The sequence below is a fragment of the Tiliqua scincoides genome, chromosome 1 (assembly GCF_035046505.1).
Source record: "Tiliqua scincoides isolate rTilSci1 chromosome 1, rTilSci1.hap2, whole genome shotgun sequence".
Classification (NCBI taxonomy): domain Eukaryota; kingdom Metazoa; phylum Chordata; class Lepidosauria; order Squamata; family Scincidae; genus Tiliqua; species Tiliqua scincoides.
In genome coordinates, this window is record NC_089821.1 from 116,787,227 (window position 1) to 116,812,227 (window position 25,001).

The 25,001-nt window shown below is 41.3% G+C and overlaps 1 protein-coding gene across 2 annotated transcripts in view; it reads left to right on the top strand.

Moving 5' to 3' along the window:
- MYO1B (myosin IB) overlaps positions 1 to 25,001 on the top strand; it is a 153,809-nt gene that overhangs the window by 93,393 nt on the left and 35,415 nt on the right. For both annotated transcript variants that reach the window (XM_066635685.1, XM_066635693.1), the window contains exons 8-14: positions 12,006 to 12,104; positions 12,895 to 12,998; positions 14,059 to 14,206; positions 15,829 to 15,947; positions 17,295 to 17,381; positions 17,599 to 17,664; positions 24,417 to 24,521. In XM_066635685.1, the coding sequence (XP_066491782.1) occupies positions 12,006 to 12,104; positions 12,895 to 12,998; positions 14,059 to 14,206; positions 15,829 to 15,947; positions 17,295 to 17,381; positions 17,599 to 17,664; positions 24,417 to 24,521 (728 nt within the window). The remainder of the gene's footprint in view (positions 1 to 12,005; positions 12,105 to 12,894; positions 12,999 to 14,058; positions 14,207 to 15,828; positions 15,948 to 17,294; positions 17,382 to 17,598; positions 17,665 to 24,416; positions 24,522 to 25,001) is intronic.

Consider the following 25,001-nt stretch of genomic DNA (forward strand, 5'->3'; position numbering starts at 1 on the left):
CCAAATGACAGTGTAAGTCTGTAATCAAATATTAAATCTGTTCTCCAGAAACACAAAGATATAAACAAACAAATTCACTTCGTTGTTATGGTTATTTGGCTAGTAAAGAAGCTTCACTTTTTTTGTTTCTATAACAGCAAGAATATCAAGTAACCAAAATTTCTTTTTTTGTAAAGTGGAAAAGCAGTTATACTAAGAAAAAAAATGTGTTTTTTTCCTTTGTGTTTGTTCATTGTTATTGCCTAGTAATCTCCACTGAGGCAAAAAGCACTGGTGTCTTTAGATATTCGAGGGATTAATTCTTAGTTAATCTCTTGTTTGGTGGGTTTATGTGGGTTTTTGTAGTCACCTTTCAGAAGTGCAGAGCTGTTGTAAGATAGGTTATTATCCCATGAATAGATGTATCTTTTCTAGATCAAAGATTCTTTGCAGGAGTTTCTAGTGCCATCCTCTGAGCCTATTTATGTACCTGTGTCACCTTACCACAGTCTATGCCACTGCCCATACTTTGATGTGGAAGTCTAGTCCACGTTCATCTGTCCATAACCAGTGGAAGAGGGAAGCACACATACCTGCTAAGTGACCTGCATTGTGAGGGATATCCACATCTTCCAAAGAAGAAAAATTATCTGTGCACTTCCACAGAAATGTTGCCAGGTCTAGCTAGTTCATGTCTTTATACTTCATCTGGATCACAGGCAGAACTTCACCGATTGCAGAGTGTGCTCTTCACTGAGAGAGATGTTAGAAATTTAGTAATATCCTGATCCAAGTACCTCTCAAATTTTGTTCTTTTGTTTACTGTTTTGGGGTGGGAGAAAGTGATGTGTGTCTCCTCCCTGTTCCTGCTGGGTAGAACACTCTCAAGACAATAAGTCTCTCCCTTCATTCTTTGCACTATTGCAAGAAAGTTCAGATAAAGTGAGGATAAGAACCTATAAATAACTTTTCAGCCATTTTCCTACAAGGCATGAAAGGCGGAGGAGTCCTTTGGCATGGATGCACAAGCTCCCTAGGCATGTTTTTAACTCCCACACTGGCTCTTTGTGTTGTCATAACCTGGAAAAAGAGTGTTCCTTTCATGCTTTTAATCCTTTCTTCTGACTTGTTGGTGTGCTCGATATTTACATTAGGTATTATAATATCTCTTTAAGGAATACTGATTCCAAAACCTCATCAGAGTAATGGACATATAACAAAATTGATTTTTCATTTTATCTACTGTGGTTTCCAAACTTATCCATTAAAGAACTTGATGGGCTGAATAAAAAATTCATTTCACAGTTCCTTATATCTTATTTAGAAAAGTTAACTAAGCTACTACTAATAATACTCTTATTCCCTGCTACAATTCAGTTGTGAATTTTGCTGCTACTTTGCAGAAGCAAAGGGTTTTCCCCCCCTTCTCAGTAGCCCCTTTGGGATGACACACATGTCTTGGAAGGAAATGTGTGGTTTGTCAGGCTGCAAGTTTATATTTAACTTCCAACTCAATTGCTTGCCACAAGAGAGAGAAAAAAATTTATTGTTTAGCCAGGATAGTTCCTACTGTGCAATGGAAGAAGAGGAAGTGACTAAAAATAACTGTTCCTGGATCATTCGGCATTTATAATGGGGGTGACATTTATTTCTTGCTTGTGATATGTTTTCATATCTTTCCCAAACATGAATTCAGTGTGTAATGGGTCTGAAGGAATAGGAAGTTAAAACATTATACGATTAAAACAGTAGGAAATAGGTTTTGTATGGTACCGTTTACAGTACATAATTTCTGACCATCTAGTTTAGAAAATGTTGTTTCACAGAGATAATGTTGGCTACTGTTGAGCATTGCTTCTTGTGTTCTGACTAATTTGTCACATCAGTATGATAAGTCCATGCTGGCAACCAAATGACCCTGGGATGAATTTTTTTCACCCTGGAACAGCTTCCTCATCTGTACTGCCCTGTTCAAGTGCTAAGGAAAATTTTAGTACATATAGGATCCTATATTCTGAGTCAACCTGAGCCCAATGAGAAGGATGGGGTATGTGTTACGTGTGGTAAAATTGTCACTTGAAAATACTCAAGGTTTATCTGAACTAATGAAAGTTTTTTTTTGCTATAAAAAGATATTTAAAGCTGTAAATAAGAGGTTCCTAAACTGGGGTGTTGCGATACCTCCTTATGGGGTAGGGTGACAGCAATGGTGGTGACGTGGTAACCATGATTGTACCACCACCAGGGAGGTCAGGGAGCTCATGACCCCCTCTGGAGGCCTCCCTGAGCCTCCAAACTGCTGTAAAATGCTGTTTTTTAAAAAGAAATTTCTGAGAACAGGAGATGAGAACAGGAAGTGGATTTTTTTAGCATTTGACAGCCATTTGGAGGTGCTGAGAGGCCTGCAGAGGGGGGGCGGTCACGGGTTCCCCAGAACCTCCAGAGAGCCATAGAGACCTCCCTTTTCTCCTTGGCAGCAGCACAATTATATTGATCACATCACGTTCCCCTTTCCTCCCCTGCAAACTCAGAGTTTGGGAACCACTGCTGTAAATGATACAAAATACTAGCACTCTAATAAAACCAAATAACTAAAATAAAATAATACAAGAAGTAATCAAATCCAAATACCCATAAATCAACAATCGGCGACAGAACACAGCAGAGAACTAAACAGTGCAAAATAAGAGTTAAACAGTGACTGATAAATAGCAAATCATTTTTCTGGAAAAAATTGGCAGTTTGGAAGGCTGTAATTACTGTGAAAGTATCTAGGAAACTTAAATAAACCTCAGGTCTGTGTAGTGGTTGCTTAGTTTCAAATAGAAGTCTTCTGATGTCCTGAGAGTAAAGTACCAAAATAGCAGAATAACAATTTCCTTTTTGACTTGAGCTTATAAACTATTTATCAGTAGTGACCTCTTCTGAAGAGATGTACCACAACAGTATCAATAATTTAAAAGCCTTTAGGGGATTTGGCATTCTTGCAAATAAACAAAATTTACCAGCATGCACACATAAGTGTCTAATAACTGCTTTTGCATGTATACCTGTGTATCTTGCAGCATTATTTTTGCAGCGAGTCCAGCAAATAGTATTGCCAGGAAACTCCCCTTGGTGAGTGGCAAATAATGAATCTGGTGTTTCCTAGCCCAAGTGAGAACCAACTTCATTCCATCTTTTGTTGTGAATCTTTTTGTATATTACGGATGAAAAAATGTCTGAAATATTTGCACAAACCTGTATCAATAGAAGTATCATGACTATATTGTTGACACAGTAAGGAGTTAGAATAACTGATGCTTCGATGATTACTTCTCTAATTTTTTATGTTTTACTAGTCTTCCATGTTCTTTGGGCTTTCCAGTGGGTGAAACTTAAGTTGCGTTGCAAACAAGATTGACAATGATGGTTTCTTGTTTCAGCTAATATTTAGTTTCTTGCTTCCTAATTACTTTCTGGAAAATTTTCTGGAAGGGCACTGCTGCAGATATTCATGTTTGGAAGTTACTAATTGCTTTTACTTCCCTCCTTTAAAAACAAAAAGCAAAAACCCAGATACTGAAGAGAATTTGATAGAGGCTGGTACTTAACTGACCCAACTGTTCATGTTCAGGAAACTGTTTATATTAAAACCTCTGGAGGCCTGTGAGTAATTACAGCCAGGCTTCTGTCCAGCATCTTTACCAGTTTGTTCTTGCAGCAAACACTGGAGTACATTTCTGCTAGTCTTAGTACCATTTAAACACAAGAGCCATATGTACTTGACAAAATCAGAGAGAGAGAGAGAGAGAGAGAGAGAGAAAATGCAGAATTCCTTTACCATACAGTTAACTTGTAAGAGGGAGAGAAGATGGATAAACATTATGTAGAAGGGTACAGGAGCAAGTCTGTTGAGTAAATTACTAGGCCCAAGGCAGCTCACTTATGTCAGGCACCTCTGTAAGCAAGCATTTTGACAATTAGCTATGGTTGCCCAGAACTTTTGTGGTAATCTCTGGTATGTATTAAGAGGTACTGAATATGTGAAGGAAGAAACTAAAAGTGTTTTTACTTCTGTTTTTAGCACTGTTAAAAAAGCAGCCATGGATAAAGATGTAAAATTTCTGGAAATTTTGAAACCTCCTCCAAAAAAACAACAACCAAAAACACACATGGTTCCATTCCCCCCACATATAAAAAATGGAAATTTGGGGGAAAATTTAAATATATGCAGTAGCTATTTGCATATCAAGCCTAAACGTTTTCTTTTACTGCTTTCACTTCAAATGTGTCCTTTATAATTCAATTTATACACTGTATTTGGCATATGCAGGTGCAGCCTATTTATCCACGGATTTTTTATCTGCTGAATGATCTCCTCTATGGAGAACTTGTGCAAGGAAAGTGCCCTACAGGTAGACCACAGCTGCGATACAAGGACATCTGCAAGAGGGATCTGAAGGCCTTAGGAATGGACCTCAACAAGTGGGAAACCCTGGCCTCTGAGCGGCCTGCTTGGAGGCAGGCTGTGCAGCATGGCCTTTCCCAGTTTGAAGAGACACTTTGCCAACAGTCTGAGGCAAAGAGGCAAAGAAGGAAGGCCCATAGCCAGGGAGACAGACCAGGGACAGACTGCACTTGCTCCCGGTGTGGAAGGGATTGTCACTCTCGAATTGGCCTTTTCAGCCACACTAGACGCTGTTCCAGAACCACCTTTCAGAGTGTGATACCATAGTCTTTTGAGACTGAAGGTTGCCAATACTGGGGTTGGGGAACCAAAAGTCACGCACACCTTTGCCTCCTTTGCCCTGTGCTGGCGTCTCACTCCATTTCCAGGCAGTCCAAAACACTGCAAAAAAGCTCTGGCTCGCTCAGGCAGGGAATTAGCTCTGGAGCCCTGGAAGAGGTTCCCCTTGCAAAGGAACAGTAACACTCCTGGAGCCCCTGAGCCAGCAAAGAGGCTGAAGAAGGGAAGGGGGCCTCGAAAATCTCTGTAGCCAGAACACGTGCAGCAAGCTAGAGCTCGCTCACTCACTCACTGACTCACTCACTCACTCACTCACTCACTCACTCACTCACTCACTCACACAGGGGCAGGTGTGGTAGCAACAGAGGGGATTGCTTTAAAAACCCCAGGGAGTGTTTGCCAAATTCCCCCCCCCCCATTGAGATGGTGCAGGCAATCACTGGCACAAGCAACCCCCCCCCCCTTCGCCATGGTGCAGGCTGTCACCGACACAAGCAAGCCTTCCCACCAAGCAAAGCATGAGATATAGCCTACAATCCTCTCCACACTTTCCTGGGAGTAAGCCCCATTGACTGGAATGGGGCTTCTGAGTAGAAACGCATAGGGCTGGACTCTTAAAAGATCCGCATCCCATGTGAAAGAAGCCGGGCAGCTGGCAACGGGGAAGGCTGAGTATGGAGGGGAGGGGAGGGAATTGATAACAGCTGCCTTAGTTTCCTTCCATCCGGAAGTGTCAGGCTATTTGTCAGTGTCAGGCTAAGTGTCAGTGTATTTGCGTAACTCTATGGAATTTAGCACAACATGTTTGGCATAAAAGCCTAAGTTTTGTAAATGCATAATTGCATCTATTCCCACAAGAGAACTGCAGACTGCTACATCATATATACATCATATGTATCTAAGTATATGTATTAGTTTTTGGTATGTATGGTAGCAGAAACTTTCATACAGTCAATCTTAAGGACTCACAGCCCAGTCCTGAGCTGCCCAGGGCACAGGGATGTGGCAGCACTGAAAATGGCTTCCGCTGCATCCTAAGCATCCCAGGCAGCCTCTGGTGGCTCCTCAGGAAAAGGGAACTTTTGTCCCCTTCCCCTGGGTAAATGGAGTAGCCCCACAATGGGGTACTCGATTCACTGCCAACCAAAAGGTGAATCAAGTGGGGGAGAAACCACAAATTCATGTGTGAAGATGCCCTCAGCATATGTGTCTAAGGGCCCAATCCTATCCAACATTCCAGCACCGATGCAGCTGCAATGCAAACCCAAAGTAAGGGAGCAAATGTTTGCTTGCCTTGAGGAGGCCTCCATGACTCCACCACCATAACAGGATGCACTGCATGCTCCATTGGCACAGTCCAACTAGAAAGTTGGATAGGATTGGGCTGTAAGTAACACAAAAAGAACATCACTATAGGTGTGCCCCTGTATCTGCAAGGGTTCCATTCCAGAGCGCCCCGCCCCGACTGAAACCGCTGAAACCAGAAGCGACATTTTAATGCGTTAATAGGCATTATGAGGGCTGGGAAAGCCCTCAGTTGCTTTATAGTTCAGAGGTAGCAGAGTGTGTTGGCTAAGAAACTGAGAACTATGGATTGGGGCTTCCCTGATTCAAATCTCACTTATGCCATGAATTGACTTAATCACCCTAAGCAGCCTTTCCCTCCCACCCCCTATCTGCAGTATGGGCATTCGCCTCTTAATGCCTTTCTGGCCAGCTCTGCTTCTGGGAAGCCGAAGGTTGTGCACGAATCTGGCATTCTGAGCCTCGCAGGGACAGCGCACCACGCACTGCCTCTTGGAGGCTCAGAAAAGCAGAGCGTCCCCTTGACTTTGGAGTCTTCGCATTACGTCAAGCCACACTTGATATGACAGAGATGCTGGTCAGCATCCCTGTTAAGCAGTGCACAGCTGTATAGGGATAATAATTTACCTTACAGGTTGGTTGTTACAATTTTAGCAATATACTAAATTCAAACCATTTTGAAGACTTTTAAAAGCCCTGTGCAAATGTCGAGTATTTATGCAATCAGATCATTTATACATACAATTCACTATTCTTTTTTTATCTGTGACTATTTGCAAGTACCTTAGGTGAAGTATATAATAGCATAAAGCACTAACAGTCCTTCTCAGTGCACTGCAATATAATCTTCCAGGCATGCCAGGGCAAGTGAATGTGTGCGCTGAGTTGTTTTGATTAATCTTTATTTTAATCTGGATATAATTATTATAATAGAATCATTGTGGAAAGTTTACCCATCCAGCCACTTAAATCTCAAGCTATAAGCTTAAATTGCATGAAAGCTAATTGCTGCGTGTAGTCTGACATACTTGTAGCCCTATAGGAGCCACTTCTCCATGGTGCAGTTCCATGTACCTGTGAAATATGAATGTGTGTTGCAATCGTACACATGGGACCAGTTTACATAGATATTTCCACTTGATCGTGCAAGTGGCAATCAAATGGGCACATGCAATTAGAACCACTCATCATATCCAAGTCTATGTACATGTGTTCTTCAACATTATGCTCTTGCACTCACTTGCAGGAACATTTCTTGTTCCCATCCAGTTCTTAAACTTTGTTCTGTGGGGGCCAGGTAGGTGGGGTTGAATTTCCAAGCACTGTGACTGGTGCAAAACCTAAAATGTTCTTGAGATATGCAATAAAATTCATGTGTATAGCACCTGCAGCACACCTGTTTCAGTAGTATGAGCCAAGAGGGAACTCAAAATCACTGAGCCCGTTCAGTATTCAGAGTCTGCTTGAAGAGGGAGTTTGCCTGTTGCCATTTTTTACAATACTCAGTATGCATTTAATCAGCTATTTAAACATTTGAATGTTCCACAGCAGTTCTTCTCAACTCTTTATCTGTTATCTGTCTGACAAACAAGACATGCTGTAAGTTAACCAGAAAGTTATTACTTGACTTTACAAGGTGCATAAATCACAAACACCATTGTCATTTATTATGACTCTGTTGAGTCCAAGGATCACATAAATGACATTTTGCTTGGAAAAAAATTTTTTTTCGGCTGGATCAGCTGGATTGTGTGGGTTGTTGGCAGCTTTCAGGCTTTGGCCCTTTGAACGTCACAGGCTGTATACAAATACAACTGATTGTTTTTGCTAATGTAGTTACTGATTTTAGAGCTAACCCTTCCTATGATGCATAACAACAGTTGATAGCCAGCAATGGTATGGGGCAAGAAGACTGTCCTTAATGGTAGCAGAAAACATTTATTTTTGGTAAACATTTGTTTCCTTTGGAGTCTGTTTATGTCAATCTGTTCTATTTCCTCTTATGGCCCTATCCTGAGCGGGTGTGCAATGGAGCACACATTCTGCTGGTGTGCACTGTTGCAAAATCATCAAAGCATCTTGCAACAGCCCTTCTTGCTGGTGCACTGGCAGGAAGGCCAGAGCCTTCCTGTGCATGCCTACAGAAAGGATGCCCGCCCAACTAGGTAAGTTTGGTGCAGGCATGAGGAGGAGGTGTAATGGGGTGGAGGGAGTGTGGTGAAGGGTTGGGGTGAGTAGATCAGGCCGGGGGAAGGCATGCACTGGCATACTCCATATCCAATCTCCCTTTCCAGGCCAATCCTCTGATCAACTCAGACTTGCGCCAGTGGTATTGCTAGTGAGGTCCAAGTTGACCCATTGCGGCTGCTGGGGTTTACCATGGGCAAGGGGACAATGTCCCCTTATCCCAAGGAAACCTCCAGTGGCTGAAATTCCCCTGTGGTATGTGGCAGTGCTGGTGCTGCTGCATCACCGTGTGCGGATTTAGTTAGGATTGGGCTGCCCCATTGTCTTGAATTTTTCCTAGTGCTGTGTAATGATTAATGATTGTTAATTATTTATTTTATTGTGTGTGTATTGTGAAATGCCTTGAGTGCCTCCTTTTAGGGGAGAGGAAAGACAAGACTACAAATATTTTTAAATAAATATAGCTCCAAGTGAAACAGCAACAGGTTGAAATGATAAATTCATCTGAGCCATCTATCTTAAGGTTTATCACAGAGGTACAGGTTCTCAGAATGGGCTGTACCAGCTGGTGGCGAGACAACAGCTACATTGTTGGCAGATTAGAATTAAACAATAACTCTCTTTTCTTACTCTTTCATTATTGTATTAAAGAAAGTGATCGTTTTTAAAAGTTAACCTTTTAATTATTGCACACGCACCAGTAGGTAGCAAGTATTTTTTAAAAGCTCTTGAAAGTAGTTATAAAAATTGTGTACACTGACATAGAAATGGGAAAGACATACTGTGCTAACAAAACCTCGTTAAGTGTTCCTCTTGAAAGAAAGAAAGAAAGAAAGAAAGATGGTAGCAATTTTGCAAAAATAAGTTCCATTTTCAACATAGCTTGCATAGTTTATTCGGTGCAAATTTTGGTCTTTATGGTTCTTTAATTACTTCTTAGACGATGTTTATTGGGTGCTCATATAGCCATTATTTTTAATAAGATACTATGCTGCCTTGACTATAATATGTTGCTTATTCAAATATTTACATGGTGCTTAATTTTATTAGTGAATTTTTGGGTTTTAAAATGTGCTGTGGGAGAACAATGTTCAGTTTCCAGACTTTATCTGTACACTTTTCCACAAATGCACACAAGCATGCAACCGTCTATGGTTAAATAAAAACTCACTTGTGCATTTTTAAATTTAATGCTTTCTGCTGTGCTTTCACTCAGTATGCCCTTTGGAAGCAAGGCTCATGTATACATTTACTAATTGCGGCAGGCGATGCGGAGACAAAACGCTGCTGGTAACTTACTGAAATATTAATAAGCCTTATTGTTCTGCTAGTTGTTCTGAATGTTGATGGAGTGTAACACAAAACAGTCGTCTAAAAGGAACAACTTGCTCTCAATGGGCTTATTGCATGACGAAGGAAAGGGAATCTAGCAAGTCTTAATTTAAAGGACCCAGTGTAGGCAAGGCATAAGGCAGATGTTTGCATGTGCCAGTCAGTCATTGTGAGAGAGAGGTGTGCATTATCTGTATTAGTTCCAGTAAATCATAAGTCTGATGGAGTTTCCAAAGTAAGCTAGAATAAATCCTTATTTTGAGGCAGGATCAGCACAGGCTGTACTTTTAACAGATTAACCTGTGTAATGGAAGCGTGCCAGGGATATGCTTAGAACAGACTTTCATCGCTATATATCTTTCTGCAACAGTGGAATGGATGGAGAATCATGAATACTAGATCCCATAGCATGTAGGGAGTCTTTCTAATAGTGCTTTCAGAGGGATTTTTCCATTTCAGACATCCTGATAGTGTTCTGACCCGAAATTGACATTTTAGCAAAACCAGGAAATTCATCTAGCCATTTCCGCAAGCCATTGAGAATTCATCTAGCCATTGATGGAGATTGTCTTATGTTTGAATGGGACCACACAGAACATTACTTTTTAAGCTGTGCAGATGAGCTTTCTAGATTTTTAACAGAATGTGCTGATTATTTTAATCGTAATTGTTGTCTCCCTGTCTTCCTCGGGGGGGGGGGGGGAAGAGCAGCACCACATCCAAGGGAGGCTGTGGGTGTCACAGGCCATCCAAGGGAGGCCATGGGTGGAAGGCTGTGGGTGTCACAAGTGGACAACTAAGGCAAGGTGGCCTGATAGGTTATGGTGTCTATTTTAAGTGACAGATTCAATAGAGAGCAAAGGCTTTTCTGTGCCTCTTGCTCAGTTACTTTATTCTTGTTTTTGGCTGGCTGGTGGTGAGTGCCTGGAAGCCAGGTGGAAGCTCTTCTGCCAGGCTTTGGGGAACAGCCAATGAAGTCATCAGCTGGCACACTGTTTCCCAGCTGATCAGCGGCACTTTACCTTTGGTGTGACAGGAGCTGCAGGGCACTGGCCACTACAGTAATATAATACATGACAAATGTAACATTCTGAATCTAACCATTCTAGGTGATTGGGAATATGCCATGGGTTCATACATTCTTTCTTTCCCAAGCTGGTATTACTTAACATAAGAAGAGCTTTGCTGGATCAGGCTAAGGGCCCAGGTTTCCAGTATCTTACAGTGGTCCACTAAATGCCTCTGGAAGCGCACAAGTCAACAAAATACCTATATTCTTTCTCCATGCCCTTGCACCTGACATTCAGAGGTTTCATATAGTCCTTATGACGTCTAACTTGTGATGGACTTCTCTTCCATAAATTTGTCTGGCATCTAAGCCAGGTGCCATTGCAACATCCTGTGGCAAGGAGTTCCACAGATTAATCACATGTTGTGTAAAGAAGTATTTCCTTTTGTTTTTTTCTGACTTTTCACCCAGTCAATTTTAGTGGATGACCCTTGGTTCTGGTATTGTGTGAGAGGGAGAAGAACTTTCCTGTAGTTGCTCTATCTATCCCTTGCATAATTTTATATGCGTCTATCATTCCCCCCCCCGGCAATCTTCTTTCTAGAGTGAAGAGCCCCAAATGTTGTAACTTTTCCTTGTAAGTGCCCCAGCCCACTGATAAGTTTGGTCGCTCTCTTCTGCTCCTTTTGTAGTCTCACTATGTCATTTTTGAGGTGTAGTAGTCAGAAATGGACACAATAAGATATAGCCTTACCATTAATTTGTACAATAACTTAGTAATAGTAATAATGGTTTTATTCTCAATTCCTTTTTAATGATATTGAGTATGAAATTGACCTTTTTACAGCTACCACACGCTGGGTTGACACTTTGATCAAACTGTCCACATCGCCTCAAGATATCTCCTATGTGAAATTTCTTGCCCCAGTGTGCATCACACACTTAGGGCACAATCCAGAGGTGCCCTTAAGGCACATTTGTGCCTCCTCGGGAATTGGCAGGACTGGCACGCAGAGGCACACTAGCCTGCAGAGGCTAACACAAGCCTCCACGTCGACGGAGGCTCCAAGCTTGTTCGATGCAAGACTCTGGGGTGCATGGGCAGGAGGTGGGAGGGAGACATTCCGGGGCGGGGTGAGGGCAGGTGGTGGGTGGCCCTGGGGTGGGGAGCGGGAGGCAATGCTGGAATACAGCAGTTATGCCGCATCCCATCCCCTGTTCCCAGGGAGTTTGGAGCGACTTGAAGCCTCTTGGCTTGCCTGATCCAGCACAGGACAGGATTGTGCCCTTAGTTATATTAAAGTGCATCTGCCATTTGCTGACTTCCTTCAGCACTTCATAATCTTTACACCACCACCCTGAAGTGGTGGTGTTCTAGTAACAGTTCTGAGAGAGATGTTGTAAAGGGGAAAAGAGTGGCAAACTAACTCAGTGGAAATAATTACTGTGCCATATTATTTTTAGACCTGTTGGAGAAGTCGCGGGTTGTTAAACAACCAAGAGGAGAAAGAAATTTTCACATTTTTTATCAGATATTGTCTGGAGCATCAGAAGATCTGCTTAGTAAGTACTGTACTGGTAAAATTTTTATATCAAAAAGAATGGCATATGTCAGGGATCTTGAACTGGTTTCATACAATGGTCCAAATAGCATTTATGGCACCTGCTGAGGGCTGGAATTAACATCATGTAGCAGGAAGTGTCATTGTTAAGTAGTTGATGGCCAGAAATAAAACACTTCATGGCACATGGGAATTAGCCGCAAATGACAGAAGAGAAAATATGCAGGTTTTGATGATATTTTCAAGACATGGGTGAACCCAAATATGTTGGAAAATCCCAATTATCATGTAGGCCACCCTTTTAGCAGCACTGGTGCTGCCAAGGCACCACTTTGTAGTTTAGCTAAGAGGTACTCTGTGAAGCAATACAGCGATAGAAGTGGCATGGCTGAAAGGGTAGCCCACATGATAATTGGGTTCTCCCAGCACCTCGGTAGCATCTTCCTCCCCCACCCCTTTCGGTCTGTGCCTTTCTCTGTAATGTTTTGTGCCTTCTGAGGTCTCCTTTCATTTTTTCCTCTCAAAGCTTCTGTAGAAGCGGCACTGCTGAATGGGTGACACCAAATGTGAGAGCCAAATGATTGTGTGGGCTGGGTGAAGTGCTTCTTCGTGCTGTATCCTGCGAGCAGGCCTTATGTTTTACACCCCTGGCATGTGTAATAAATTGATCTCCATAATGTTATTTTTCTGCCTTATGCTAATCTTTAATTCACACATTGTAAATAACTAACTTTTATTGCTAAAACTAGAAAGCAAACTTTTCTAGTAACTTGGCATTTCCATTTTGTTAGACAAACTTAAACTGGAGCGTGATTTCAGTCGGTACAACTACTTGAGCCTGGACTCTGCCAAAGTAAATGGAGTGGATGATGCTGCAAACTTCAGAACAGTAAGGGTAAGAATTGACCCACTTCTGCTGAGTTCAGTGCTGGTTCAATCTAAGTTTGAAGTTCCACATTTGCAACTTTCCTCTTTTGCACCATTTCTAAATGATTGGCAGCCCAATCCTAAGCTGCCCCATCACCTAGAGGAGCAGTGGTGCCAAAATAGCCACCGCTGTATCCTAGGGGGCTGGGGTACCTGCTGGGAAATCTGCAGCACAGTGCGTCTCCTTGGAGCTGCTCCAGCTATTTTGCTGGTGCAGAACCAAGGAGGCCCATGTTGGGCTTTTCAGCCAGGGAGGAGGCATAGGATTCAGCAGCCAGGTTTGCTGCTGTCCCCACGCCCCTCCCACTGGGCCCAATCTTCCCTCTGGCCTGAGCTCCCCCACCCAAAAAGACTCAGCGCTGGCTGGCGGGTCCACTTACTGCTGGCCACTCCCATGTCAAGTCATCTTGTCACTGAGGCCTCAGTATCATGTCCTCTCCATCAGCACAGGAGAGCCTTATGGCACTTTTGCAACAGCTGGAGTCGGCAGCACTGGTGGAGTACCAGCACAGAGGCCCATAAGATTGGGTCCTCAGTTTCCTAACCAGCCAGAATGATCAAGGACCTGCTTTACTAGTCTGAAGTGTTCATGACTTTGCCTGATAAAACATAAGAACGAAAAATGTGATTAATGCAAGAATTGTATGTGTATGAATGTTCTGCTTTTAAAAAAGCTTCTGTGTTATGCAGAACTGGTATGCTGTATTGCTGTGACTTAGTAGGCTAATGCATTAATAAGCAGAAGGTCATAGATTTTGGTCCCACAACAGTATGGGTGGCAAAAGTCAGTGTGATGTAATGGATAGAGTGTTAGACTTTGTCTGAAGAGATGTAAGTTTGAAGCCCACTGTGAAGCTCTTGGTTGACTTTTGGCTTGTTGAAATTTATCAGCCTCACCTTACCTCACTGAGTGGCTGTGAGGATAAAATAAAGTGGGGAGTAGATGAGGGGAAGAAGCACCATGGACCTTTCTCGGAGGAAGGGTGGGATAAAAATAAGGGGGGAAAAACTTGATTTATTTCTTTCAGAATGCCATGCAGATTGTGGGCTTTATGGACCATGAAACACAGTCGGTTTTTGAAGTTGTTGCAGCCGTCTTAAAACTGGGTAACATTGAATTCAAACCTGAATCTCGAGTGAATGGTTTAGATGAAAGTAAAATCAAAGATAAAAATGGTAAGTAATACATTTTGGTCTAAAATGATTTCCCTATACTTTGAAAACTGATTTAATATTTTTATTCTGAATTTTGAATAGACGGAACACAGTATATGAATGTTTTTGGAGATAATTTTCAAAAATACATAATATTTAATCATTACTGAAATTGTTCCTTTATGGTGTACTATGATATGGGTGTTTGCATTGGCCTTCCTGAATTGCTTACTGAAGAGCAAGCATCATTGGGCAAAATAAGATGTTTCTAAGTAAACATACATAGACTCAGACTGCAAGGTGCTTATGTACTTGATCCGAAAGCCACTTATTTACATTTATTTTAATATATAAATTTTGCATGCAGTTCTATTCAGATCATGGTTTCTGGGTTTGGGGTGGTTTGTTTCACTGTTTGATCATTGAGACTTGGGGTTGAAGCGCACAGTAGTCACCTTAGGAATGCTGCTGAAACAGCCTCCCAATGATGACTCACGTTCACATTGCCTGAAATGTTAAGAGGCCGTAACTAAGCTGAACCTTGCCATCTCTACAACACTTCTCCACATTTCTGGAAATCGCCAGAAGCATCATGGAGACTCTCAATATGATGGCCAAACTCCAGCATATTGGTGCCCTTCCACGTACAGACAGTGACTGCTTCGCAGAGAAGGGCTGCTTTATACCTTACTCTAGAACAGGGGTCCCCAAACCCTGGCCTGAGGGCCAAATGCGACCCTCTGGAGGATTTTATCCAGCCCTCGAAGCTAAAAATAGCTCAAAAGACGCAGTTCCAGGTCTCACAGCATGAGTATGTTCCTCGTTCAGCTGCTAGAGGTGCTGAATGTAATGCAATGTAATGGAAATAAATTTTTCTATTACATTCAGCACCTCTAGTGGCTGAATGAGATATACTGTATGTAGAAGCTGTGAGACCTGGAATATAAATATAAATTAAATGTCTGCATTATACAGAACATAAACGAAGACCAAAAAAGGTTTGCAATTTATGTTGTAAATTGCTTTATGCTTTTTCAAAACCCATTCCACCCTCTTCCTGTGCAGCTGTTCCGCTGCTCTCCTCCTCCTTCCACCCCCACTCACTTATTGTATTCAATCAAACTCTCAGCACATCGGTTCTCTGTGTATTTATTTATTTATTTATTTATTTATTTATTTATTTATTTTCCGGCATAGTGACATAACTTGACATAGTGTCAGATACATGATGTGGCCCTCATGCCAAAAAGTTTGGAGACCTCTGCTCTAGAATGTTGCTTTAGAAAAGAGACTCATCAACTAGCATAGCACCTTGTGCACCCTTTTGCACAAGAAGAAGAATAAAAGCTGTTGTAGAACCTGTTATAGCAGTGTCTGGACTCTTGTGCAAGATCTTACACAATTGCAATAGTGCTAGCCCAATAACAATTATAATAATGATGGGTTTGGTGGAGAGCTCATACTTGGCATCGTCTCCATCCTGAATGTAAATGTGCATCCAGTCTAAGTCACTAATCCTGAAGTCTTTTAGCTGTGAGCTTATGCGTCTGTTAACTCAGAAATTGTTCCAGGATTGATGAGTTAATGTAGCCAGTATAAGAACAACTGAACTAGGTTTAAATTGGGATTCTTTGCTTCTGTAGAGCTCAAAGAAATATGTGAGCTGACTGGCATTGATCAATCAGTTCTGGAAAGAGCCTTCAGCTTCCGAACAGTTGAAGCTAAACAAGAGAGAGTCTCTACAACCCTAAACGTGGCTCAGGTAATGTTAGATGATTACTTATATGCACTCAACCACAAGTTTGGGAAAAATTTGTGTGGGTATATCCCACTAAATGGCAGTTTCCTTCTGACAGGGAGCTGATTGCATGGGACAGACGCATGTGATCAGCACTCCCACACTTGCGGTGCTCGTTTATGCTCACCTACCTCATAGAACTGCACTATACTGAAATACTTCCCTTGCTACTGACTGTGCATGCATAGGAGAGCCTACATTCTTCCACACCATACACAACTTTGAGTTTATTTGTGTTTGATGTTCATTCAATGTAACATTCTAATATAGCATTACAGCAGTACCTCTTATAAGACAGAGTATCTAATCTGGAAAGTCAAGCATTGCATGAAATGGTGCTTTAGAATACAGGTGTGGGTTCAGAACTTGTGGTTCCTGTCCCATGTCTCAGCAAACTTCCTTGAAGTGCCTTCTGGTTGCATCCAGGAGGTGTTCTGAGGCCCAGAGAGATGGAACAGGAAGTGTCTTTCAGAAGCCTTTGGGAAGCCTTTGGGGCGAACAGAGGCCATGTGCACCTCCCCGCCCCTCAAAACACCTCTGCTCTGAGGACCCCTCATGTATCTTAATATCTATGGGTTTGGTATCTGCAAGGGGGTTGTTGTTAGGGATTGATACTGGGGGCTAGTCTGTACATAGTTAATCTAATAGGCCAAAAATAGAAGCTGATTGGCTCAGAATGCACTGCTTGTACTGACCCAGATAATTGTCAATCACGCCAGGACAAAGAACTCTGTAAGAAATAGAGGTGGGATCTTGGTATCCACTGACTTGGCATCCACTGATTTGACTCACCAATGATACCAGCATCACCTTTAAATGTCTTGTAACAAGGGAAAAAAACATCAAAATCCAATTTCCTACCTTTGCACTGTTAAATAATTATTTCATTCCATTATTCATGTCAACTAGTGACTGAATGCCGTATAGCATCTATACCAGTGCATTCTGGGGCGACAATGGAGGAGTAAGAAACTCAGAAATGGGTCTTAAAGCTGTTTTTTCACTGATTTGGTACCCCAGTGGATAATGAGGTATAGCAACCTATAGGTGCTAAAAGAACTATTGTTTTGGGAATTATTGCTGTAACAGACTAATTTTTGCTGATGTAGCACATCATTACTTCAGAAAGACATTTTTAGAACAATTTATTAGGAACCCTTCTCGCATGGTATTATTTTCATAAAGCACGTCTTGCCAAGATTTGTAACCAACATAGAATGTGTGCAGTCATGGATTGTCTCTAGATTACACTAGAGACAGAAAGTCAAGACAATTCTGTACGTTTTCTAATATTTGTATGTTTCTTAATAGGCTTATTATGCTCGGGATGCTCTGGCAAAAAACCTTTACAGTAGACTATTTTCCTGGCTTGTGACCAGAATAAATGAGAGCATTAAGGTAATATCTGAAATTCATATAATAAAGATAAAATGTATTCATTTCAATTTCTGGCACAGTAATATGAAGTTGTCCAGCAGATAAAAGATAGATATATTCATATGATGCATTACTTTTTCTGATCTTTAATTCATGGAAATAGTTTTGCTCTGTCAAAATAATTGGACATTATTATAACCTCATTTATTAAACATATAACAGTAATAATTTTTTTTAGGCTCAGATGTCAGTGAGGAAGAAAGTCATGGGAGTTTTGGACATCTACGGCTTTGAAATTTTTGAGGTACTCAGCAGTTTTCTTTTCTTGTACCTTGTGTGTTCAAAATATAAGAAACTATTACTAGATCAAGAATGATGAGGACAAGAAGTAAAGTTATGTATGCATTGCTCTCTAAGAAAAGTAGTAAACTCTTTTTTTAATTTTATTTCTCCAGCATTTTTTTTACAATGTTTTATTTTTTCATAAAATACTTTCAGCTATTGAGAGCACCCTGTGATCCAAAAGATCCTAACTATCATGGTGGTTTTCCACCCCTGAAGAATTGTGAGCTGTAGTTCAAATATATAGTGTTGTGATACACTACAAGCATAATTTTTTCTTGTTTGGCTGTGTAAAGACTTCAGTTCTTCATTCTTTTACAACTGGCAGTAGATATACATGTCTCACCATATCTGCAAGTGATCCATTCAAACCCACCCCACATATGGAAACCACAGATATGAGGAAACCCTATCTCTGAACCCTGGCATCCATTATGGTGTTACAGGAACCCCCTGTACTGTAATATAGAATACTGGCTTCCCCCCATATTTGCAGATCTGGTTCTCTGCCCAGCACTCGAAGGGACTAATTGAACATTAACAGGAAGTAAAAGTTCATCATGGGTTACAAGTCATGGCAGGTATGTGCAAGGTAGAGGTAGGCTGCCTCTGATTGCCAGATGAAGGGGAGGGCACCAGGATGCAGGTTGTGTCTGTTGTCTAGTGTGTTCCTTGAAGCATTTGGTGGGCCACTGTGAGATACAGGAAGCTGGACTAGATGGGCTTTTGGCCTGATCCAGCGGGGCTCTTCTTATGTTCTTACGTTAAGTAACGTTCCTACTTCCTGTTAACGTTCCTGTTAACTAATTGATTAGTCTCTTTAAAATGTTGAGGCTGCCTGCCTGTGCATCGTGCTAGAAATTTGCTCTGCTCCCCTCACCTCCAGAAGGTCCTCTGAGCCCAGCAGAGGCTGCAGACATCCTTACCCGGCCTCTGCCAGGCTCAGACTGAGCCTTACATTAAAAAAAACACAACTACAGGTTTTACGAAAAAAGTTGCAGTTTTTCTATGTAAGGCTCAGTCTGAGCCTGGCAGAGGCAACAGATAGTTGCCAGCAGCCGCTGCTGGGCTTAGAGAACCCATTGGAAGTGAGGGGAGCAGAGCTCTTCTTGCCTCAGGAGGGGTTGGGCCCTGGAACGGAACTCCCATGCATACTGGGAAACAGCTGTATTTTCTAAAAATTTTTTTAATGATGTTGCCCATTGTTTCTGTCCGCCCTTTTCTATTCACTGACAATGCTACACCCATTTTCAAAAATATGGGGATTGCTTAGTCTATACTAGGAGCACTTATTTCCAAGCCAGTGATTTCAAGAAATTAAATGGAATGTTTGCATAATAGTAAACAAGTTACAGCCACTTCCAAAGTGTTATCTGGTAGATTTAAATGTGTGGCAGTTGTGTCATGTTTACTTAGAGCAGCATTTCTCAATGTTTGTTCCCACTGTACCACTTCACATGGTCCACCAATTGGAAGTACTACCGGAAGTAACTGGTGATGATGTCATTGCCAGTTACTTCCAAATTGGGAGGGTAGACGCAGCATGACAGACACCAATAAGAGGCTCAGGGTGGACAGGAAGGTTTTTTCAAGTGCACAAAAAGTGCATGCTGGAGCTGTGCCTACTGAGCTGAGCCTCCTACTGCTACCTGTTGCATTGCATTGCTGGTCTCACTACCAGGTAGTGGGGTTCTGGGGGTCCCATGAATACTACCGGACATTACCTCAAGTACCTCTGGTGAATGGTACAAGTTATTTGATTTTCTCTGTAAACCGCTTTGTGAACTTTTAGCTGAAAAGCGGTATATAAATACTGTCAATAATAATACAAGTACCACTGGTTGAGAATCACTGGCTTAGAGTCTCCACTGGTTAGATTTTGGGTAGATTAAGTAGCACGAGTGTTGTGGCCAAAGGAATGTGGGTACCCATGCACTGAACTCTCTGTTAGTTGACAAACACATTTGCTCTGTTCAGGGCATTGCTCTGTTCATTCGCTCTGTTCAGGGCATTTCACACACAAAAGAGGCAAACCTGATTTTGCCATTGTGTGTACATTTAAGAAAGAGCTGGAGCCAACCCTGAGTAGTATTCTTGTATGAGGCACGTATTTGTTGCACGCACACTTGACATATGCATACAAGGTATAATGTCTTTATCCTGTACCAGTTGTGTCAGCATCAATGCCAGTCTCCCCGTTGGGTAGTTAGAAAGGTGGAAAGCAGGAGACGGACCATCTGGCTTTGAATTCCATCCCTAATTCCATCCCTAATACATACAGAGCTTCTCCACTGCACAATCTAGAGGTAGTACCTTTGAAGCATGTGAGGCTACAATGTTGAGTAGATATGGGAATTTTGTTAGAAGGAACTTTTTAAACCTTTGTAGCACTGGACATGTGCTGCCTGTGCAGAGAGGTTCCCTCTTATGTGAAGTTGTTAAAGGCACAGGAATTCCAGTATAGGAAGCTAGAAGGTAGAACTGGTCTAGCCTGTGATTTCAGCTGCCTGGGGTGGAATAGCTCAAAGCTTTGTTTGCAGCTTCATATACTTACTTCGAATTCCTCATTCTGAAAGAGAATACTTTTGCCTTTTCTAGTTATACGGGTGTTCCTTTAAGCCAAACTGTAATTGGCTCCTATAGGAAGTTCTTCTGACTCTGAGAACTGAAGCATTTCACTAGCTTATCCTGTTATTCACCGGCTGTGTGTGAATACTACTTTCCAAAAATAGCTGAGTTAATAAGGAATTAGAATATTTCCTTAATAACTCAGCTATTTTTGGAAAGTAGTATTTGACTTCTTTGTCAAATACTCTTTTGACCTCATTGTTGGAATTTGACTATTTCATGAAACAGATACTTTGTTCAATTGTCATTCTTTTTGGCAGACTAATGATCTGGAATGTTGGTTCAGCAGTGCCAGTTTAAAAACTGCAAACATTGTTTTACTGCCCAAGTTACTTGGGTTAATTTAAGCCTGCAGCGCAGACAGAATGGGAAAAGTAAAAATTGATACTTCATTGAGCATGACTAATAACTTTGAACTCTGGCACTAAAATGTATTTTTTATTTGTCTTTTAGGGCAGTCTGTATGTGCCTACTCCCTAAAATCGCATATGTGTAGTTCAGCATTGAACCTGCATGTTTAAGCTGAACTGTAACACAAGATTTTACATATAGTGAGCAAATACCTATAATCCCAGGCAAACTTGGGAGGGGGGGGGGGACTGTACAAATCAGGTGTGCTTGCAGTATGGCTACATACAAGTGCACTGTTCCAGTGACTTATGGTATTTCTAGAATCCTACATGTGTGAACCAACCCATAAAGTCCTGCAAAACCAGAACTATTTTTCAAATTAACTTCCTAAGGGCACAGTCCTAACCCCTTATGTCAGTGTTTTCCAGCACTGCCATAGCGGTGCCAGTGGGGCATGTGCTGCATCCTGCAGTTGGGTGTCACTCACGGAGGCCTCCTCAAAGTAAGGGAATGTTTGTTCCCTTATCTCAGAGCTGCATTGCCCTTATGTCAGTGCTGGATAGCACTGACATAAGGGGTTAGGATTGCTCCCTAACTTGTATAGATTTTGTTATAATGTTAGCATTAACATTGTTCAGGCTAATGGGCCATGGTCTAATAAGACAGTTCTCGCCTAACATTTTGCTTGCTGCTGTGGTAGGCATTCTCAAAGGCTGAAGATACAACAAATAGCTCTTCAAAGTATCCAATAGGACTTTCAAACCCTAGAGTCTTCTCTTTGAAGAACACTGTCCATAAGGAAATAATTTGGGTCAGCAGTGTCAGCCTTTTTATAAATAGTTATTTATAATTATATAAATAGTTATATATAGTTCTTTAAAATTATAATTTTATGTGTTTATTTTAAATCAGTATAATAATTTTCTATTGTGTTTTATTATTATTCTAATACATTCAAATATCCTTTGAAGGACATTATGTTTTGGAATAAAAGATATATATTTGAGAGCAAAATGTACCTTACAGATCTCATCAAGGAGAGATGTCAGGTTAATTTAGTTCTGCCCATGGCCATTATGCTAGAAATAGGTAGCTTTATGTAGTTTTCTGTCACATTAATTCTTTCTCATTCTTCTTTAAATACAGCATAGCTCCATATATTCAGGGCAATAGTGAGAAATTCTGTGTTAGACATACCAGCACTTCTTGAGTTGTTGAGTAAATTGATATGTATGCAGAACGGAGAGAAGTGTGTAATAGTGTCGTATTGCTAAGCTTTAGAGATGGTTTTGTGGTGACATACTAAAATTCAGGAAAGACCAATGTAAACTGTAACATATAGAGACAACATACTGCCCTAAGGATAAAATGGATGATAACTGATTAGGTGACATTAGTGTTGAGAAGGACATAAAGGTTGCTAACAGATAGTAAAGCAGACAAGAGCATGCAATGTGACTCTTGTTCACAGGACAGTGGTGTATTAGGGTGCAATCTTGTTTCAGTTAAAGATAGTCAGTAACTTCTTATTGATTTTAAAGGATCAGAGTAAGAATGCTAACTTGAACTATTCAGGAATTGCAAGAGTCTTCGCCACAACCACCCTTTATGAAATATCTATATGTTGCATTATATGTAGATTTTAAAAGGCAGCTATGTCTAATCCCTAAAAATGGACCAAATGGTTTGAAAACTGAGTGGGAACAGGGTTAAGCACATCCTGTGTGGAGGATAGCTCCCTCTTCCACCCTTTTGTTTTTGCCTCCCCCATGTCTGCAAAGGATCTCTACAGGTCGTGTCTGATCATCCGCAGATTTGGCTCAACGCAGGTCCACCCGCATTCAGCCCCAACCAGTAGCCTCCGACCACAATCGGAGCACAGCTCTGGTTGCCTCTGGAGGCCATTCTGAGTGCTGGGAAGGCCACTCCTGGCCTCTACAGCCCTCAGAATGACTTCTGAGGCCTTGGAACATGACTTTCAGTTTTACTGAAAACTGGAAGTGATGTTCTAAGGCCTCCCCAAGGCCTTAGGAGTCACTCTGAGGGCTGTGGAACACCCCCCCCCCCAGCCCTCAGAATGCCCTCCAGACATGACTGGAGCTGTGCTAAGGTCATGTTTGGAAGGTTAAAGGTGCTGAAAAAGCGAATTTAATTATCTGTGGATTTTGGTATCTGTGTGTGTGGGGGGTGGGTGGGTGGGTGGGTTGGGGAACAAATCCCCTTTGATACCGAGGTACTATCTGTACCAGCCGCCTTGGGTCCCTTCAGGGAGTAAGGCGAGGTATAAATAAAGTAAATAATAATTTAACCTAATGGAATTCCAGTGCTTTATTATATTAAATTAGAGCAGGCTTCACTGGCAGAGCTTGTGGTGTGCTCAGGAGATGCTTAATCAAAAGCAGCTTACAGAAGCATGAGTGTAATGTGTCATGATTTCACCAATACTTGGCCTTTATTTTTTCCATCTTTTTGAGGCTTGACTTTGTAGCTTTCAAACTGCCATGATTTAGACATTTTTCAATAGATCTGAACTAACTTTGAGGAAGTAGTGATATCTATGCATATAGGCTAGTTAAGTCATGCAAAATTTCATGCACATCTGAAAAGATAACTGACTTTATGACTAGTACAACACCAGAATATCCTGTAGGTCTGAAACTGCAGCTGACTCTAAATGTGGCTACTTGTGTGGTTACTAGGACTTGGCAGTTTGATTCTGTAGGGCTGCCACTCCTGCAACTTCACTGATTTATTTTCAAGCTCAATTCAGAGTGCTTGATTTTGACCTACAAAGCCCTATTCAGACTAGGATCAGGTTACCTTCCTACTCCTGTACAGTCACTCCCTTTTGGTCTTCCTGCAGGGCCCTGCTAAGAGTTCCACTGGCATCTGAAATAGAGGGAATGGCGGCAAGAAATGGTGCCTTCTCTGTTGTGGCACCACACCTCTGGAACATGCTTCCAGGGGTGTGTGAACAGCCCCCTGTGTGGAGCTGCTCCTTAAAAACCTTTCTATGTCACCTAGCTTTTGACGGGTGTGGGTAGGAGTTTATTGTTATGTTATTTCTGTATTTTATATTTTTATATTTTATATTTTATTAATTTATCTTGATGTTTTTGTGAGCCACCTTGGATGCTCTTTGGGGAGAAAATAAATCTTGGTTTCATGGTGCAGAAGTTAATGCTCTTAACCCACAATTTTCCATGCTTCTTGGAGCATGAAAATTGTAAGGGCCTTAACTTTTATCTTAAATAAAAGGTTCTTTTGTATTTGAATGAATACTCTCTGCTCATGTCAGTGATTTTGCTGTCTATTCTGCTCCTGACTTGGAAAGTTTGGGAATAATCAACCTATGGAAAGTACTGGCTTTTAATTGTCAGCTTATGCATGGAGTTATGCAGTACATACCAGTGTGCCTGTTCTTACAGGCACACTGTACATACAGTGAGATCTTCATATTAGGGAGATCTTCAGGGAAATTTTGGTTTCCTTAAGATGCACAGTCAAAAAAGAATCAAGCCTTGTAGTGCTCCATTTTAAATAAGCACTCAATGTAAAAGAGTGGTTCCTTCATGGGCTTCATCCCTATTGAGTGTGGAATATGTACATACTGTCTAAATCTAGGAGAATGGTGGATTGTAAAAACTTCTTGCTGGCTATAGAATCTCTGAATAGATGTACTGAAAAATCCTTCACCTGTGTGCAATGGCACTTTTGCCTATTTTTGTTTTGTAGGATAACAGTTTTGAACAATTCATTATTAACTATTGCAATGAGAAACTCCAACAGATTTTCATTGAACTTACCTTGAAGGAAGAACAAGAAGAGTACATACGAGAGGTAATCTTCATTTGTGTGTGTTTTTTATGTAATTATTTTCCTTTCATGACTCCATTCACTCAGAATATCCTCTTACTATGCAATATATGTCTCTGTTGCCATTTGACTTAGTAGCTTTAAATGTATTTTTCCTTGCCTTGTGATGATCTTGTTAGTATGAAAGTGAGCTATGGTATTGATGGGCTGCATGAATGATAATGGAGCATGAGTGCTAGCAGCCTTGAAACCAGTACATGGCTGAAAGGGTATTCCAGTTCTCCAAATAAAACCGAAGAGAAATGTGTACTCTATTTGGCAAGTGTTATCTAGTGGGCACAAGTGTTAGTAGAGTAGGAAACTGTACTCAGAGATGCACATGAAAAGGCCATTTGCTAGACTACTTGGCTCTGCTCAGTATTTGACTAAGGCTTTTCTGGAAGAACATAACTTATTTGTAGTGAATACAACTTCATTATGTTATGTTTTTCTCTTACCCTTCAT